A 20,000-nucleotide genomic window follows, 5' to 3' on the forward strand; every position below is an offset into this window, starting at 1 on the left:
ACCGGGTGCCGCTCCTGTCAGCTAAGAACAGGAAACTGAGGCTACAATTCACACAGACTCACCAAAACTGGACAATAGAAGATTGGAGAAACGTTGCTGCTCTGATGAGTCTCCATTTCTGCTGACACATTCGGATGCTCGGCTCACAATTTGGCCTCAACAACATAAAGCATGGATCATCCTGCCTTGTATCAGCAGTTCAGGCTGGTGGTGGTGGTGTAATGGTGTGGGGGAGATTTTCTTTGGGTCCATTAGTACCAATTGAGCATCAACGCCACAGCCTACCTGAGTATTGCTGCTGACCATGTCCATCCCTTTATGAGCACAGTGTCTCCATCTTCTGATCATCGCTCCAGTCCCTGTTCCACCTCTGACTTTACCTTTCTGAATGTCCTGTTCAGCTGACAGTAGGAGCATCAATGAAACAGACTCGAGTGTGATTACATCATTCCCATTTTAATTCATTAACAAACAAAAATATATTCTCTCCATAAAAACGGTCATTAAGAGAGAGTGAATCCTCTGAAACCGAGCGTACAGACTCACTCTCACACACACAATCACAGCTTTAAAACAACACTGAAATCTGGCGTATTACTGTTGATCATCAGTGTGCAGCATTAACCCTTTAGTCAGGCCTGTCCTGAGGTCTATCAGTGGAGTGATGCAGCAGATTATAGTGCGTGTGCTGAAATACACTCACCGTGTTCACTGTGTTCTGACAGCTTTGAGTTTCTCACATGTATCAAGACATCTCTCTCGCACATGCACACTCTATACTCCATATAAAAGCCAGAAACTAAGCTTTTCAGCAACTCGACTGATGTTCAACAGCACAAATGAGAAATGTTAATCCCACAAGGGAAACCAGCAGCACTCAGGAATGCACGATCATCTGCTGTCAGGGCTTTACAGTCAATCACTGTGACTGAGATGGAAGTCAACAGAGCAAAAACAGCACCAACATCACCAAAGGGGAGACGCTCTGAACAGAGTACTGTTGAGTTTTACAAAACTTTACAATGCATTAGGCCAAGCTGACTCAAACTCAGCCCAGAGTGGATGAAGACATCTTAAATGTGACCCACAGAGCGGCTTCAGCATGCCGTCTGCATGAGCTTGATCTCTTCTGTCCTGTGCTGCGGTGTTTCTTGTCTTTCAGTTGTTGTGGTCTACAAACTCGGTCCTGCTGAGTTTAGCTCCAGCTCTAATCACACACACCTGCTTGTAGATTTCTAGTGATCTTGAAGACACTGATTGGCATGTTCAGGTGTGTTTGATTAGTGTTGGAGCTAAACTGTGCAGATCACCGGCCCTCCAGGACCGAGTTTGCCCACCTCTGGTCTACAGTGATGTCACACTGCAGATTCTCCGTCCGCCTCCAGCTTGTAGGACAGCAGCTCCAGGATCCTGTCGAACTTGGCGAATCTCTCCTTCCGCTCGGCTTTAGCGCCTGTTTGACCCCAGAAGAGGCGCAGCGCGAACTCCGTCTGAAACACCTCCAGCAGCTCCGGGATTGGCTCCCATCCGGCTGGAGGAAGAGTGACAGGTCAGTCGTCCAATCTGATTACACCAATGTGTGTGTGCATGTGCAACACTGGAGAGCAGGCTGTGAGCATGTCGTGTGTGTGTTTGTTACCGGACAGCAGGCTGTGAGCGTGTAGTGTGCAGTCTCTGGCGTGCAGTGTGGCGTTGCGGGCCGACTGCAGCAGGTTGTAGAGCAGCAGGCAGCCTCTGTCTGTCGTCTCCACTGCGTCTTCACCCTCCATCAGCCTCAGCAGCGGCAGCAGGTGTGGCAGAGACAGCGGCCCGGACACCACCGAGTCTACAACACACAACACTGACCGTAAAACCCTTCTAAACCCTTCTTCTCACTGGACATTGACGCATGAACCAATCTGCTCCTACTCACCGTCGCCTTCATTGAGGGCCTTCATGAAGGGCTTCAGGCTCTTCTCAAACGTCACAGCGCTGTCAGTGTGGTTGCGCCTGAGAGCTCTCCAGGTCATCTCCAGCCGCACCACCTGAGACATCATTAACATATTCAAATTCATCACTATTATATCATCATATAAATATTTCAGATTTGGGTTTTCTCAGAGTTGTTTCTCATTGTGATGATCAGCTGGGGAGGCATGGCAGTATATGTTAGTGATCTGCTAGTGAACGATAGATGAACTGCTGGTATTGTAGTACCTGCGGCATCTCCAGCGCCTTCATGACCGCAGAGAAGCCGTACAGGTCATGTGTGGTATTACGAAGCTCCTGTGCCAGCTGGATGATCCTGTGCAGCACTGTCGCCCGCTGACCCACCGTCCCTGTACAGCCCAGAAGGTCCACCGCGATACCCAGAGCCAGAGCATGGTGCCTGATGGAGGAGGACAGGGGAACACATCAGCAGAGGACATCATTACCACCACCACTATCACCAGCCTCATCGCCACTGCCACAGCATATCATCAACTTCACCACGACCATCATCCCTAGCACCATCAGCATCATCATTACAACCGGGTCATGAACCGGGTCACCATAATTATCATCACCTTAAGCATCATTACTATCATCAGCACCAATATCATTGCTTTCAGTATCAGCATCATCACTACCACCATCACCACTATCCAACATCATCATCATTACCACCATCATGGCCATCATCATCACCGTCAATTTCACCTTCATTACCATCGTCATCACTATCCCCATCATTGCTATCATCATAATTGCCATCATCACCACCAACATCATCTTCATACCATCATCACCACCACCGACTTCATCCTCTTTACCATCACCACCATGACCATCATAGCTATCATCATCATCATCACCACCAACTTCACCCTCATTACCATCATCACCATCAACACCACCACCAACATCATCACCATCAACATCATTACCACCAATATTATTAACATCATAACCACCAACTTCATCCTTATTACCATAATCACCATGACCATCGTCAAAACCACCATCATCATCTTCATACCATCATTAAACCACCAACTTCATCCTCATTACCATCACCATCATCACCACCATGACCATTATAGCTATCAACACAACCAACTTCAACCTCATTATCATCATCATCATTACCATCATCATCATCAAGACCACCAACCAATATCATCACTTTCAACATCATCATTACCATCATCAACATCATTACCACCAATATTATCAACATCATGATAACCACCAACTTCACCCTCATTACCATCATCATCATCATTACCATCATCAATATCTTTACCACCATCATCATCATCTTCATACCACCCACTTCATTCTCATTACCCTCACCATCATAACAACGAACTTCAACCTCATTACCATCACCATCCACATCACCATCATCAATATCTTCACCAACATCATTATCTCCATACCACTATTATACCACCAACTTCAACCTCATTACCATCATCACCATCAGCACCACCACCAACCATTATCATCACCACAAACATAATCATTACCATCAACAATATCATTACCACCAATATTATCATTACCATCATTATAACCACCAACTTCATGCTCATTACCATCATCATTACCACCATCATCACCATCAACAACACCACCCCTAACATCATTACCACCAATATTATCAACATCATAACCACCAACTTCACCCTCATTACCATCACCATCATCAATATCTTCACCAACATCATCATCTTCATACCATCATTATACCACCCACTTCATCCTTATTACATCACCATCATCACCACGACCATCATAGCTATCATTATCACCAAATTCAACCTCATTACCATCATCATCATTACCATCATCACCATCAGCACCATCACCAACCATTATCATTACCACAAATATAATCATTACCATCAACAATATCATTACCACCAATATTATCATTACCATCATTATAACCACCATCATCACCATCAACGCCACCACCACCAACCAATATCATCACCACCAACACCATTACCATCAACAACATCATTACCACCATTATCAACATCATAACCACCAACTTTACCCTCATTACCATCACCATCATCTATATCTTCACCAACATCATCTTCATATCATCATTATACCAACCACTTCATCCTTATTACATCACCATCATCACCACGACCATCATAGCTATCATTACCACCAACTTCAACCTCATTACCATCATCATCATTACCATCAACAACATCACCACCAACATTATCATTACCATCATAACCACCAACTTCACGCTCATTACCATCATCATCATTACCACCCCCATAATCCTCACCACCAACATCATCATCTTCATACCATCATTATACCACCCACTTCATCCTCATTACCATCACCATCATCACCACGACCATCATAGCTATCATTATCAACAACTTCACCCTCATTACCATCATCATCATCACCATCATCAATATCTTCACCACCACCACCAACCAATATCATCATTACCACCACCATAATCATCACCACCACCACCATCATCATCATCACCATCATCAATATCTTCACCACCACCACCAACCAATATCATCATTACCACCACCATAATCATCACCACCACCACCACCATCATCATCATTACCGCACACACACACACACACCTCTCCAGCAGGTCCTGTCTGAGCTGTCCTCCATGCGGCAGCGTGACCAGCTCCAAACCCGTCTCCACTCCCATGATCCTCTTCTGCTCCGCCGTCACACCTGTAACCCGAGCCACCTGACACAGACACAGAGAGCCTCATCAGATCATCAGCTTCTGGAAATCACTAAAGACCAACTATTATATAAAGGAACTGTTCATGCTTAGAGAATGAGGTAGTAGAGTAAGAGGGAGTGTTGGATGTGGGAAACCCCGCTGGTGTGATATTCAGTGTGTTCTGTTATGGCACCTGGCAGTTGACGCTGAGCATGTGCAGTGCGGTGGTCCTGGCGTCGGTCCGCGTCAGCAGCTCTTTGACCTTCGGCAGCACACTCTGGTCCAGCGGGCGGTTGTTGTCGGGCAGCAGCAGCGAGCGGAACTCATCCAGCCGGAAGCAGGAGGAGGTCTCAGTCTGCGGCCGCTCGAAGCACCAGTCCCGCTCCTCCTGCTGGAGCTCTGAGCCGGACCTGCGCTCCTCCTCCACCCTCTCCTCCTCCACCCGCTGCGCCTCCAGGAACCCAAAGCTGGTGTCGGTGAGGCGTGCTCGACTCTTCCACTTCTGCTCCTGCGCCCGCAGGCGAGCCGCGTGACCCTTGGGCAGCATGGTGATGGGCACCTACAGCACACACACGAGGAGAGCACAGGTAAAGTCTGATGTGTGTCTATATCTCTCAGTGTTTACTGTATATACATTACAGAGGGCACTGATTCTCCAGATCTGCAATAATGAAGGCAGATCTGTAATCTTGTGTATATTTTCACAGCAGAACAATAACCATTAGGAGCTCTTAGCAGATCAGTCAGCTTCTGCCATGGTGATGAACTCTGACCTGCGGCACCAGCTCTCCATAGACGTCGGCAGGATCTGACTCCGGGTCAGTTTGCGTGGGGCTGAAGATGATGGAGATGCGCAGGGGTTTGGGTGGAGCTCGTGAATGCAGCTGACCATCAGAGCCACGCAGAGGAGAAACGCCCAGAGCTGACTGGCCGGCGGGAGTGGCACAGGATGCAGCAGGACTAAGGACAGGCTCACTTCCTGTGCGGAACACTGGAGAGACGGGGGCGGGGCCGGAGTCCTGTGACTGACAGCTCTGAGGTACACCTGCACCACATGGAAAGTACATTCTGGGTAATAGACCTTGGATGATCGTTAATGTGTGTGTGTGTGTGTGTGTGTGTGTGTGTGTGTGTGTGTGTGTGTGTGTGTACCTGTGCGGAGGTTACTGTCAGATTGTGCAGACTGTAGAAACGGTCTCCCCACTGTCTCCAGATTAGCAGGTTGACTGCCACTCCTACCACACAATCACACACACACACACACACACACACACACACACACACACACACACACACACACACACACATTATTATTATTATTGACAAATACACACACACTACACTGTTAGTTAGTACACACATACTACACTCTTACTACCACAACTACACACATACTGCTACTATGACAACTACACACACACACACACACTAGTTAGCTACAACACTGGTAATGACACTATGCACACTTGTGTTTAGTTGGCTTCAGGGTTGGGTATTGTTTGGGGATATTTCGATACCGGGGCTTAATCTATACTTTTAAAACAGTACCGGTGTTAAATAGCTAACATAACCCATAATTTTACTCTAGAAAAACTCTTTATTTGACAAAAAGATTTATTTGAATCATTTTAATTGAATCTGTCCGGTGTATAGCGGTGTACATGAGCACCGGTGCCACATTGATACCAGGTTTTGGTGACCAACCGTAGTTACTTTCAACCAAACACAAACATTAACCTGTTAATGACCACTATAACCACAAACAATACAGTTACCATGACAACACACAACAACCATTACCATGACTGTGGCTGTTTCTCAATATCAAGTACGCAAAGTTCACACTTGGAGGAACGAACTATCGAGGACGCGAGGACACAAGTCGGGTGCTTCTTCAAATGGAACGGCAGTGTACTTTATAACATCACTCACCTCACCATGAATTCAACGGTTTCACTGTACATTAACAATAAAAAGATTTAATTATATAGCACGACCCTGTAATTAATATTAATATTATAAATCTGCATTTTTGATTTAAGAACATGTACACATAAATCACTATAAATGTGAAGGAAAATGTGCAACCCAAGCTCGTTCAGAAAAGAGACCTGGAGACCGTGATTTACGTGGCTGGAGGTACGTATGGCTGCATTTCGTTTTTTTAAGTGAACACTACGGGGCGGTGTGACGCCGCTCCTCTTCGCGCTTCGCAGGCTGGGCTGACGTCTCACCTCCTCCATGTGGAGGGCTTTCCCGCCGCAACCAGTTTGTCTGGTTAGCTCATCGTGTTACTTCGACGGCGTGGAGGAGGAGGAGCCAGCTGCTTTCGACGACCAGACTCGAGTCAGGGGAAGAGCGGCTCCAGAAATCAGATAAGACAAAAAACAGAATCCAGAAAATAAAAGCAAACGAGTTCGAGAATGCGGTGAAAAGAAAGAGCTTTTCTTTTTCCGTACGGCTTTCGTAAATCGTCGCTTGGGTTTATTGCTTGAGAAGATTGTCAGAAAGAGCGCGTGCATGTCTAGAATGTGCTGACGTGAGACGTCTTCTCCAGCCAATCAGAACAGAATCATTCACATCTGCTGTTTATACAATTAAAAGCCTAAAATATTTCTCCAGACAGATTTAGCTGCTAGATGTAAGTCAGATAACGTTTCTGTGTTCCTTCTTAATGCCAACAGTGTTAAGAATTATCGATAACCGCTCTGATTGACGCGTGTGCATGTGAAGTGCAGGAGTTATTCGGTCAGTGCCAGCACACACACACACATATTATGAACATCTCGACATGCGAGTGATCCATCCACAGGGTTTGTAATGTCAAATGTGTAAAGACTGAGCTGAGGTTAGTGCTTCTGCCTGTGGATGTCTCTGGGATAAGCCGCATGAGTGCTTGAGAGCACATTTCTGGTTAATGATGTCAGAATTCATCTGTGTTTTGGAATGGATGTGTGAATGCTGTTTTCTGGAAAAATTACGTAACGTCCTTGCCCGTGTGAACAGCACTTTTTGTAAAGTCGTTCTGGTCATTTTCCGGATATTTACCGCTATTACTGTGTGAAGGGGCTATTGACACACACTAGTTACTTACAACACTGTTACTCTTACAGCTATACACACTAAACTCTTAATGACAACTACACACAAACACTAACCTTCTACTGACCACCATGACCACACACACAACACTGTTACCTTGACAACTACACACACACACACACACAGCACTGTTACTGACCTGAGCAGGTTGTTGGTGTTGACCTGCAGCGTGTCCTTCTGAGAAGAACTCAGGCTCCGCCTCTTGCTCTGGCTCCGCATCAGGTGGGCGGAGCTTGATCTGGCAGCCTGCCGCTCGCTGATGATGCGTAGAGGCAGAGTGCGTGTGATTGGCTGGAAGATGACGGCTCCAGTGGAGTGTGATATCGGACGCCGGCCACCGACGTGGAAGCGAATTAACGCTGGAATGTTATCGAACTGATCGTTCTCGAACTGAAACAGCTCCCTCGTGTAACCCTACACACACACACACACACACACACACACACTGTATCCGACTGTACTTTGACCTGGCGAACGCTGAGGCGGATCTGTACCTGTTTGGGTCGCAGTGTGATGCGGATGATTTTGAAGTGCATGGGTTGATTTTTCCACATGCAGGTCAGGACGTAATCGCCAGCGCTGGTGCTCGAGTCCCGAACCAGGAACTCTCCATCTCTGCCCAACAACTGCTCTGCAGCCTACACACACACAAACACAAACACACAAACACACACACATGTTGGTTTGGTCTCCACAGGTGTAATGTGTTTTATATTGTAAATAAACGCTTCCCTCCCACAGCCCATCCACACTAAACTACACTTGCATCTCAGCCTGCCTGTCAGACATTTCACACTGGATGAAAGATCATCATCTTCAGCTGAACCTCACGAAAACAGAAATGCTTGAAGTTTCTGCCAACCTGACTCTACATCACAACTTTTCAATCCAGATGGATGGGGCAACCATTACTGCATCCAGAACAGTGAAAAGCCTTGGAGTAACCTTGGAGTAACTCAGACCACATCTCTAGAACTGCTCGATTGTGCAGATTCACATTCTACAGCATCAGAAAGATCCGACCCTTCCTATCTGATCATGCAGCTCAACTCCTTGTTCAAGCTCTTGTTCTCTCCAGACTGGATTACTGCAACTCTCTACTAGCCGAGCTTCCAGCTAACTCTATCAAGCCTCTCCAGAACGCAGCAGCACGAGTGGTCTTTAATGGAGCTAAACGAGCAAATGTAACTCCGCTGCTCATCCGTTTGCACTGGCTGCCAGTTGCTGCTCGCATCAAATTCAAAACTCTGATGTTTGCCTACAAAGTGACTTCTGGCTTTGTTCCTTCTTATCTGCTCTCACTTCTGCAGATGTATGTGGCCTCCAGAAACTTGTGTTCTGTGAATGAACGTCGCCTCGTGGTTCCATCCCAAAGAGGGAAGAAATCACTTTCGCGAACTCTCGCGTTCAATCTGCCCAGTTGGTGGAATGAACTGCCGAACTGCATCAGAACAGCAGAGTCACTCGCTGTCTTCAAGAAACCACTAAAAACTCAACTATTTAGTCTTCACTTCACTTCCCAATCTGCAATTGCCTCCCTGGATATACCACTAACTTACCCCCCAAAAAAAAAAAATACTAATGCTTTCCTTCTTAGACTTTACACACCTGAAACATGCCTACAGCACTTATTCATTGTTGCTCTTATAGTTGTGTAAATTGCTTCCTTGTCCTCATTTGTAAGTCGCTTTGGATAAAAGTGTCTGCTAAATGACTAAATGTAAATGGAATACAGCATACTGTGGTCTGGGCTACATTCATCACCCTAATATGCTCTATTAGGCCTTATATAGAGCAGCATGAACATTCTTTAGACATTCTCCAGCTGAGATACACACACACCTCGCGCTGCAGCTGTCCGTGATACCAGGCGTGACTCCTCAGATCTTCAGTGCTGAGCTTCAGCTCCTCCTCCAGTTCCTTCTTCAGAGCGTCCATATCCCTCAGGCCTGAGAACACCTGCACACACACACACACACACACACACACACAACACGGTCAAACAACACAAAATAATGCATATAAACTGTGCAGTAATCAGCTGTAGTGAGTAAAGTCTGCTCTTCATCGGTGTCTGTGCTTCAGTGCTGTAGCTTCTGCTGATCAGATGATCCCACAGATATAAACGTGTGTGTGTGTGTGTGTGTGTGTGTGTGTGTGTGTGTGTGGGTGTGAGGGTGTTTATATCATTAATGTTGTTGTGCTGATGGTGAAAGACTGATGATCAGCAGACGTTACAGTTTTGCGCATAAACATAATTAGCATCTGTGGATGTGAACACAGCTACAGTAAAACACTGCACACACATTCACCTGACTGATGAAGGCCGTCACACTCCTCCTCCTACAGGAAAACACAACACAAGTGTACAACAAGTTACATTTTACATGATAATACACATATTCTGCAGGTTCTTTTATTCAAACTGACTTAAAACTGAAGGAACTTGTATATACAGGACAGGTTAAATAATGAGACGTGGCAACACTGAATCAAGCCTACACTCACCGGCCACTTTATTAGGTACACCTGTTCAACTGCTCGTTAATGCACATTTTTAATCAGCCAATCACATGGCAGCAGCTCACTGCATTTCTGCATGTAGACATGGTCAAGAGGATCTGCTGCAGGTCAAAGTGAGCATCAGAATGGGGAAGAAAAGGGATTTAAGAGACTTTGAGCGTGGCATGGTTGTTGCTGCCTGACCGGCTGCTCTGAGTATTTCAGAAACTGCTGATCTACTGGGATTTGATAGATGGCATCATGAAGAAAGAACATTATGGAGAAATACTAAAGCAACATCTCAAGACATCAGCCAGGACATTACAACTTGGCCACAAATGGCTCTTCCAAACAGACCATGACCCTTAGCATACTGCCAAATGAGCTCAAATGTGCTTTAAGGACAACAGAGTGAATGTTTTGGAGTGGCCATCACAAAGCCCTGATATCAATCCTATAGAAAATGTGTGAGCAAAGTTAAAAAAGCTTGTGCAAGCGAGACAGCCTACAAATCTGACTCAGTTACAGCAATTCTGTCAGGAGGAATGGGCCAAAACTCCTGCAAACTATTGTGAGAAGCTTGTGGAAGGAGACCCAAAACATTTGACCAAAGTTATAGAGTTAAAAAGCAAAGAAAAATACCAAGATAATGTGTGTAAACTTGACTGTCTAGAAATTCAAAAAAAATTCTCTCGTTATTCTGCCATTTAGCAAATGTAAGTTATTTAGGTAATCCTAACAGACCTAAAATAGTAAACATTGAGTACGATTTACCATCAGACATTAAAAAAAATGGTTATATTCCTTTATTTAGAGTGCATGTAAACCTGTGGTTTTAACTGTATATGACAGTGTTATCTTCAATACTGTGAGAATGCAATGATCAAAGAACACCCAATTTGGTCCAGGATGAGACCGAGACTCTTCTCTGATGATCAGCTGATCTTCTCTTCATATAACAATAACTTTAAGCGCTCCTCTGAGCACTGAGCAACCAAACCCAGCCCATCAGCGCAGCTGCTTTATAAATGCAGCGTTAATGGCGTTTCCTTCCCATCTGCATTGTGTCCTGTGGACATCAGGGACTGACCTGCAGCGGTCACCATGGAAACGGATGTTATGCTCTCTTCCTGACCTGCAGATTTAAGGTCAAACCCGAACCCAAAACAACAGCTCTCCGGCTATAATGAGTCAATATTCCACATTATTCTCCCAGAGCAAACATTCCTCCATCATTACACATTTACCAGAGGGGAAAATGAGCCGGTGTATGACCTGCTGTCTCAAAATAAACCTAAAGTATATGATAAAACATCTACTGATGTGGTCTGAACAATATTATTTAGATTTTCTTTTCTTGCTTCAAGCCTAAACTCACTTTATTTCATGCATTTTCAGAGAATAAGGTGGAGTATGTGCTGTTTCACTTCTCCAGGTAATGTCAGTGTTGAATGTGAGATGTAAACTAGATGATGATCATCTTTTCCCCAGTAATGCCTTGAGTCACACCACACTGATTGAGATTAATGTAATCTAAGAAAAGTACCACTGTTTCACCACTACTCAATATTAAACAGCCAGACCTATGTGCTTAATGCATTCAAAGTGTCCAGAAATCCGAATAGTTTTCCGACTAGCCAATGCAGAACACTTAGTTTAGATCTGTCCTTCCTGATCCTGAAGATGATCTCCTGACAGTGAACTGTACTGTGAACTGACAGGTATGCTGGACTGAGCATATCAAAGGTCTCCGCGCTGCCCTTCCCAACACAAACAGCGGATAATCATTAACCACAACACGGACAACCGCACAAACTCACCTGCAGATGAGAGATATTCCTGTGCTGAAGTTTGTCAAGAAGAGCTCATGATCAGAGTGTTCTCCGAGAGCCTCACAGCTGACGAGTTCACACACGCTCCTCCCGCGTGCGCATGCGTCGCTGTCTCCCGCGCATTCCTGGCATTCCGCGCGCACTCACCTGTGTGTGTGACGCCGCCCGGGGCACCGAAAACTCGCTCCGGTGAAAATCAGCCCGATCTGAGGACTACGCCCCTCGGAGATGACGCGTATTGCGCAACGCCCGCGTTCACGCTGCTGCGCGCTCATGGAGAAGAATGTGCTTAAATGGAGACCGGGGCATGCAGTCACAGGTTTACCTCAACTGCAGACTCAGGGTGAATTATCTCATATCCTAAAAGTACATTTAAATTTTAAGGCTTTTGACGATTTTCGCGTGGCGTCACGCTATTAGGGAACGCCCCTTAATGCACAACACCTTAAAATAAGTCACAGGCTGAGTAATTTCTCTTTTTTTTTTTAGCCAAAATGCCGGATAATTGTTGTTTGGTAATATATAGGGGAGGCCAGGGGCATGCCACACGTTTAGCTCCATTAAATACTCAATTTCCACTCATAAAAGTGAATATATATAATGCTATTGATCATTTTCGCATGAAGTCACAATGTTAAGTGATCACTCCCTGGTGGACACAAACATTCATACAAGTCAAGGGCTGGGTAACTGAATTACGCCCTATTCACACGGGGCGTCAACGTCAACGCTTCCCATTCACTTTGAATGGGTGACGTCAGGCGTTGCCGAACTGCATTGTGGATCCGTCGGCGCCGCTTCAGAAGCGTTCCTCGCTGCAGAAGTTGGGACCAGCTCAACTTTTCAAGCGCCAACGGAAGCGTCAGCAAATCAGATCGCTGTATGCAAATACACCAGCTCAGACAGTGGCCTATTGCTGACTGAATTTCATTGGCTGACGCTTCTATGACGATCGTTTCAGCTCCAACTTCAGACACGCCCTCTGTCAAGCGTTGACGCTGAAGCCCCGTGTGAATAGGGCGTTACGCTCCATTCACACGCGTCAACGCTTCCCATTCACTTTGAATGGGTGACGTCAGGCGTTGCCGAACTGCATTGTGGATCCGTTGGCGCCGCTTTAGAGGCGTTGTTTGCTGCAGAAGTTATGACTAGGGCTGTGTCCGAAACCGCATACTTCCATACTATATAGTACGCCAAAATCAGTATGTGAGCCGAGTAGTGTGTCCGAATTCATAGAATTCGAAAATCAGTATGCGAGAAGTACCCGGATGACTTACTACTTCCGGCGAGATTCCGGAGTGCGCATCCCATGCATGCTGCGCTATCCCATGATGCCCCGCGAGCGAATTTATGAATGGAAGTAGAGCGACGCAACTGACGCAGGTAGGTCACGTGACCATGACAAAATGGCGGATGTTCATGGACGCCGCCCTCACTATTCTGCCACCCTAGAGATTTAATTAATCTTGTGTCTATCTAACGACTCTTCGCTCTTTTGAATCTATCACGTAACGTCACAGCGTCAGTACACTGCTTCAGTGATTCGCCTTTACGCGTGTACCAAGTTTGTGGACGCCATTACAATGACACAGATCACTCCGCCTAATTATGCCAGAGTCCTGCGGGAAAAGGTATTGACAGGTGGTCATGTGTGTAACTTATCTTTATTTATTTATGATTAGGTTATGGGTAAAACAAAGACCATGCGGGTCAGGTAGTTGAAACGGTAGGCTACAAAATAAATAAATAGTTAAGTATTAATTAATTATTCACAAACAATTAATTCACCGCCACCTACAACGACGATGCCATCGTCCATCGCAATGTGTCACATTAGACATCGTATGATGCCAGATTGGTCGACATCGCCCAACCCTAAACTGAATAGAGGGCAGGGGGAGCTGTTCTGGAAAATTTTGGAACTCATATTTGCGAGGAACTGAATAGAGGGCGGGGTTTGTTTTAGAGGGAGTGGCTAAATGCATTCCGGCCAATCCGTGAGATCGACAGAACCATGCTCTCGAGCATCAACCATGCTTGACTTTAATATAAGCAGTGGTCATTAGGAACCTGGGTTTGTGTTTGCTGCAGGGGGCGTGGTCTTCAGGGCGGAGCTGGATGCAGGAGGCGGAGACTCTTTTATCACGGCGACGCAGCCTCGGGATGATGCTGTGACGGAAAAGGTCAGTGCGCTTGAGGTCCAGCGAGTGTCTGCTGCTCATCGTGCCGGTGGTACAGTTATTCTCTGAGGACGGACAGACACATATATCAGACAACACCTAGACAACCAGGTACACACACACACACACACACACATACATACACACTGAGAAATAAACTTCGAGTCTTGAATGATTTAAGAAGAGTAGGAAAATAGTCAAATGATCTGCTGGTGCAGTCTGATAATTATACTTAAAACAAGAAAGTGGACCGAGGCTTTAGTAAATACAAAACTACATTAAATATAATCTCACTTATTCAAAGCAGAGTATATAGACTAAATCTATTATAACTAGCGTTTTAAACAGTATACTTCTCTCTCTTTGTGTGAGGTTTTAAACTAGAGTTACTAAACATGAAGAATTTGTGAATTGTCATTATACATTTTATTCTGTCCTTAAATGAGCCAAATCATTTCAACTTTAAACAAGATCTGTATGTATTGAATGTATTTTATTGCATTTTATAAGGAGTTTTTGCAGTGAAGTAAGCGCTACTGATTTGTGTTCACCTGTTTTACACACACCTGCATCACACACACACCTGTATCACACACACACACCTGTATCACACACACACTCCTGTATCACACACACACACACCTGTATCACACACACACTCCTGTATCACACACACACACCTGTATCACACACACACTCCTGTATCACACACACACCTGTATCACACACACACCTGTATCACACTGCTGTTTCTGCAGCTCCGCTAGAATCTTCACTCTGTGATCTGGATCTTCAACCCCCATTAATTTAAGATCCTCTTCAGTCACAGATTGGAGACCCTGTGCAGGATTTCAGTCTTAAATTAATCACCATGAAATAAAATAAAAAATTGCTTGTTACATTAGTTAATGCATCGTGAGTTAACAAACAACTAAAAATGAATTTTATTAACTAACGTAACGAAGATGAATAAATACTATATATACTCTCAACTGTTGACTGTTATTGTCGACTCTGTTATCGTTGTCTCTGTTACTGTCAACTCTGTTATCGTCAACTCTGTTATCGTCAACTCAGTTATCGTCAACTCTGTTATCGTCAACTCTGTTATCGTCAACTCTGTTATCGTCAACTCAGTTATCGTCAACTCTGTTATCGTCAACTCTGTTATCGTCAACTCCGTTATCGTCAACTCCGTTATCGTCAACTCCGTTATCTTCAACTCCGTTATCGTCAACTCCGTTATCGTTAACTCAGTTATCGTCAACTCTGTTATCGTCAACTCCGTTATCTTCAACTTCGTTATCGTCAACTTCGTTATCGTTAACTCTGTTATCGTCAACTCCGTTATCGTCATCTCTGTTATTGTCAACTCCATTATCGTCAACTCCGTTATCGTTAACTCTGTAATCGTCAACTCCGTTATCGTCAACTCCGTTATCGTCAACTCCGTTATCGTCAACTCCGTTATCGTCAACTCCGTTATCGTCAACTCTGTTATTGTCAACTCCATTATCGTCAACTCCGTTATCGTTAACTCTGTTATCGTCAACTCCGTTATCGTCAACTCCGTTATCGTTAACTCTGTTATCGTCAACTCCGTTATTGTCAACTCCATTATCGTCAACCCCGTTATCGTTAACTCTGTTATCGTCAACTACGTTATCGTCAACTACGTTATCGTCAACTACGTTATCGTCAACTCTGTTATCGTCAACTCCGTTATCGTCAACTCCGTTATCGTTAACTCTGTTATCGTCAACTCCGTTATCGTCAACTACGTTATCGTCAACTACGTTATCGTCAACTCCGTTATCGTCAACTCTGTTATCGTCAACTCTGTTATCGTCAACTCTGTTATTGTCAACTCTGTTATCGTCAACTCTGTTATCGTCAACTCCGTTATCGTCAACTCTGTTATCGTCAACTCTGTTATCGTCAACTCTGTTATCGTCAACTCCGTTATCGTCAACTCTGTTATTGTCAACTCTGTTATCGTCAACTCCGTTATCGTTAACTCTGTTATCGTCAACTCCGTTATCGTTAACTCTGTTATTGTCAACTCCATTATCGTCAACTCCGTTATCGTCAACTCTGTTATCGTCAACTCTGTTATCGTCAACTCTGTTATTGTCAACTCTGTTATCGTCAACTCTGTTATCGTCAACTCCGTTATCGTCAACTCTGTTATCGTCAACTCTGTTATCGTCAACTCTGTTATCGTCAACTCTGTTATCGTCAACTCTGTTATCGTCAACTCTGTTATTGTCAACTCTGTTATCGTCAACTCCGTTATCGTTAACTCTGTTATCGTCAACTCCGTTATCGTCAACTACGTTATCGTCAACTCCGTTATCGTCAACTCTGTTATCGTCAACTCTGTTATCGTCAACTCTGTTATCGTTAACTCTGTTATCGTCAACTATGTTATTGTCGACTCTGTTGGTGTCAACTCTGTTTTCGTCAACTGTTACTGACACAATAGTGTTTGTGAATAGATGTAGTTGAACATTAAAGTAATTCTGCACCTCCAGACCGTAGTACTGTTTCTCCAGAGCGCTGGTGTATTGTGGCAGACCGATGCGGTTCAGCCAGCGCGAGATCGAGTGATTGTTCATGATCTGCACAAAACAACACAATCACAAAGTATGCACTAATACAAATGTATGCATTGAAACTAGCGCTGCTGCGTTATAGCGGAAAAAGTGGCATGGTGAAATTGTTGTGTTTTTCTGTTATTTTACATTGAGCATTGAGCAAAGAAAGTTTCACAGTGTGTCTGATAATATTTGTTCTTCTGGAGAAAGTCTTATTTGTTTTATTTTGGCTAGAATAAAAGCAGTTGTTATTTTTTAAACACCATTTTAAGGTCAATATTATTCGCCCCTTTAAGCTATATTTATTTTCAATAGTCTACATAAAAAAACCATCGTTATACAATAACTTGCCTAATTACCCTAACTTTACCCTAATTACCCTAGTGAAGCCTTTACATGTGACTTTAAGCTGTATAGAAGTGTCTTGAAGAATATCTAGTCTAATATTATTTACTGTCATCATGACAAAGAGGAAATAAATCAGTTATTAGAGATGAGTTATTAACACTATTATGATTAGAGATGTGCTGGAGAAATCTGACCTCCGTTACACAGAAATTGGGGGAAAATAAACAGGGGGCGAATCATTCAGGGGAGCTAATAATCCTGTCTTCAACTCTAAATATCATTTTGCGTTATTTGTAAAGCATTTATAATATTTTACTGATAGGATGATTTAGCAGTAGAGTGCATCTGCATATAATATATTTAAAAAATCTAAAATACATGAAATAAACTAATTAAAGCACAGATGAAAACAATAGAACCCAATTAGATAAATCGTGCTTCATAGCTTTATAGCTTTCGGTGGAGTTTACCAGTATTTAGGTACAGAAATACAATAATCAAATGTAAATTTACACTGTATTGTCTTCACTGTATGAATAATTAAACATATTTAATCTGTTAAAGTGGCAAACTTTATTTTTTTTTGTGTCTAAATGGTTTAAATTCTGTTAAAATCTTACAATCTCAAGCTTTAAATTGCAGATTCACAGCTGTAATTGAAACTCATATTGAAGGTTAGGGCTCTGATTCAAACAGGAATTTAGGATTTGTGTGAGATATTTAATTCACTAAACACCACCGATGCAATATTGGCATATATATATATATATATATATATATATATATATATATATATATATATATATATATATATATATATATATATATATATATATATATATATATATATATATATATATATTATTATTATTATTACTATTATTATTAATATATATTATTAATAAAGAAATTTAAACAACACAAAATCCCCCAATCATTTTATTTAATTAACCAAAGCCTGTAAACCTAAATTATTTAGATGTAAGAAAATATTTTAGAGATTAACCCACCTTCAGTTTTCTAATGCTGATGTTGTAAAGCAGATACCTTTAAATTCGGGTGTTTAATTGAGTTATCATAAATACATTGTTCAGTTTAGTTCTGCATTTGTATTGTTTAAGACTGCAGGGAACATTTTGAAGTGATACAATTAGATGCCCTCTGTAAAAATATAAAATATAAAATTAGGAATGACTAAAAAAAATATAGCAGGCTTGTTGGGTTTGTCCACATTATATCACCCAAAATTGGGTTAAAATAATCCATCATTTTAGGAGATATTAGAATTAAAACTAGTAATAACATTAATATTCCTCCAACAATTATTATTAATTGTAAATACCTATAGGATGTCTTGGTTCATGAATGTGGCAACATCTTATGTATTTTTAAAGAATTAAAATTGAATTAATTTTGGCAGGAGTTTAAATCACTTATTATTATTTTTATATAATAATAATAATATAATAATAAAAATATTGATAATAATAATAATAATATAATAAAAATTATGATAATAATAATAATAATAATAATAATGATAATATAATAATAATAAATAATGATAATAAAAAAAATAATAATAATATAATAATAATAATATAATAAAAATTATGATAGTAATAATAATAATAATGATAATATAATAATAATAAATAATGATAATAAAATAATAATAATAATAATATAATAATATAATAAAAATTATGATAATAATAATAATAATAATGATAATATAATAATAATAAATAATGATAATAAAAAAATAATAATAATATAATAAAAATTATAATAATAATATATTAATAATAATAATAATAATATAATAATTAATAATAATATTATTTATATTACTTTATAGCATCTTTATAAGTTGCTTTCTCAAACTGCTTTACAACATAGCAGAAAAACACATCAATAAATCACAACAAATACATGTCAAGCAACACATCGGAGGCAGTAAATTAAAGCAGCTTCAGATCATGTCAAATAAACAATCAGATATAGTGAATCCTAAAATAAAATGTTTTAGGAAGCGATTTCTATTTCACTGCGTATCATTTGAGTTGAGCAGTGTGAAAGTGTTTGGTTCTTACCTGTGCTCGTGTTTCCCTGTTTGTGTTTGTTTTCTTCTCCTGTTGTTAATGTGTGTGTTTGTCTTCTTCTGTGTCTCTCGCGCGTTTAGATTTCCATTTTACATGTTCCGCTGCAGGTCCTGAGGCGCTGCGCTCTGATTGGCTGCCACAGCTGCTGTCCTCTCTTAGCCAATCAGCGCGTGGGGTCTGCGTGTGAAGGTATTGCGGCTTCAGTTGTGCAGGTTCAGACACATCTGATCAGTTCAGACTGTGAGAAACTGAAGAAGCACTGCCAGCCTGGGACTGTTGGTAACCCAGTGTAAATATGAATAAGTACCCTCGACCGATTTACAGCAGGGGTGCAGTGTTATAAGGACATAAACATTTCATTATTGAAAATACACTCACCGGCCACTTTATTAGGTACACCTTACTAGCACTGATAACCAGCCTTAATCCTTCATGACAGAGGTTCAACTAGCCCATCCGCCTCAAGGTTGGCCGTGTTGTGTGTTCAGAGATGCTCTTCTGCAGAGCTCGGTTGTAGCGAGTGCTTATTTGAGTTACTGTTGCCTTTCTATTAGCTGGAACCAGTCTGGCCATTCTCCTCTGGCCTCATCAACAAGGCATTTGCGCCCACAGAACTGCCGCTCACTGCATAT

The 20,000-nt window shown here is 42.4% G+C and overlaps 1 protein-coding gene and 1 long non-coding RNA gene across 4 annotated transcripts in view; one reads left to right on the forward strand and one right to left on the reverse strand.

Moving 5' to 3' along the window:
- Positions 1 to 435: 435 nt before the first annotated feature.
- On the reverse strand, positions 436 to 19,446 carry sh2d3a (SH2 domain containing 3A). Of its 2 annotated transcripts, XM_087237952.1 has the most exons (16): positions 19,360 to 19,446; positions 16,847 to 16,939; positions 15,052 to 15,157; positions 14,209 to 14,383; positions 10,117 to 10,147; positions 9,647 to 9,763; positions 8,299 to 8,442; positions 7,944 to 8,218; positions 5,855 to 5,937; positions 5,476 to 5,747; positions 4,896 to 5,261; positions 4,608 to 4,723; positions 2,197 to 2,368; positions 1,913 to 2,024; positions 1,640 to 1,825; positions 436 to 1,531 (listed from the first exon to the last, which is right to left on the reverse strand). In XM_087237952.1, the coding sequence occupies exons 2-16, from the start codon at positions 16,934 to 16,936 to the stop codon at positions 1,356 to 1,358; spliced, it is 2,421 nt and encodes an 806-aa protein (XP_087094078.1). In that variant the 5' UTR covers positions 16,937 to 16,939; positions 19,360 to 19,446; the 3' UTR covers positions 436 to 1,355. The 2 variants fall into 2 exon arrangements, with proteins under 2 accessions (XP_087094078.1, XP_087094079.1); XM_087237953.1 differs by lacking the exons at positions 10,117 to 10,147; positions 14,209 to 14,383; positions 15,052 to 15,157; positions 16,847 to 16,939; positions 19,360 to 19,446 and adding an exon at positions 12,127 to 12,215.
- Positions 12,137 to 20,000, forward strand: part of LOC147837594 (uncharacterized) — an 8,848-nt gene continuing 984 nt past the window's right edge. The window contains exons 1-3 of one of the 2 annotated variants that reach the window (XR_015477247.1): positions 12,137 to 12,481; positions 14,230 to 14,429; positions 19,476 to 20,000. The exon at positions 19,476 to 20,000 is cut by the window's right edge and continues 663 nt beyond it. This is a non-coding gene — a long non-coding RNA (uncharacterized LOC147837594). Of the gene's footprint in view, positions 12,482 to 14,229; positions 14,430 to 19,448 lie in introns of both variants that reach the window. The other variant, XR_015477246.1, reaches the window with a different exon arrangement.

The sequence above is a fragment of the Danio rerio genome, chromosome 1 (assembly GCF_052040795.2).
Source record: "Danio rerio strain M-AB ecotype USA chromosome 1, GRCz13ab, whole genome shotgun sequence".
In the NCBI taxonomy this organism is placed as follows: domain Eukaryota; kingdom Metazoa; phylum Chordata; class Actinopteri; order Cypriniformes; family Danionidae; genus Danio; species Danio rerio.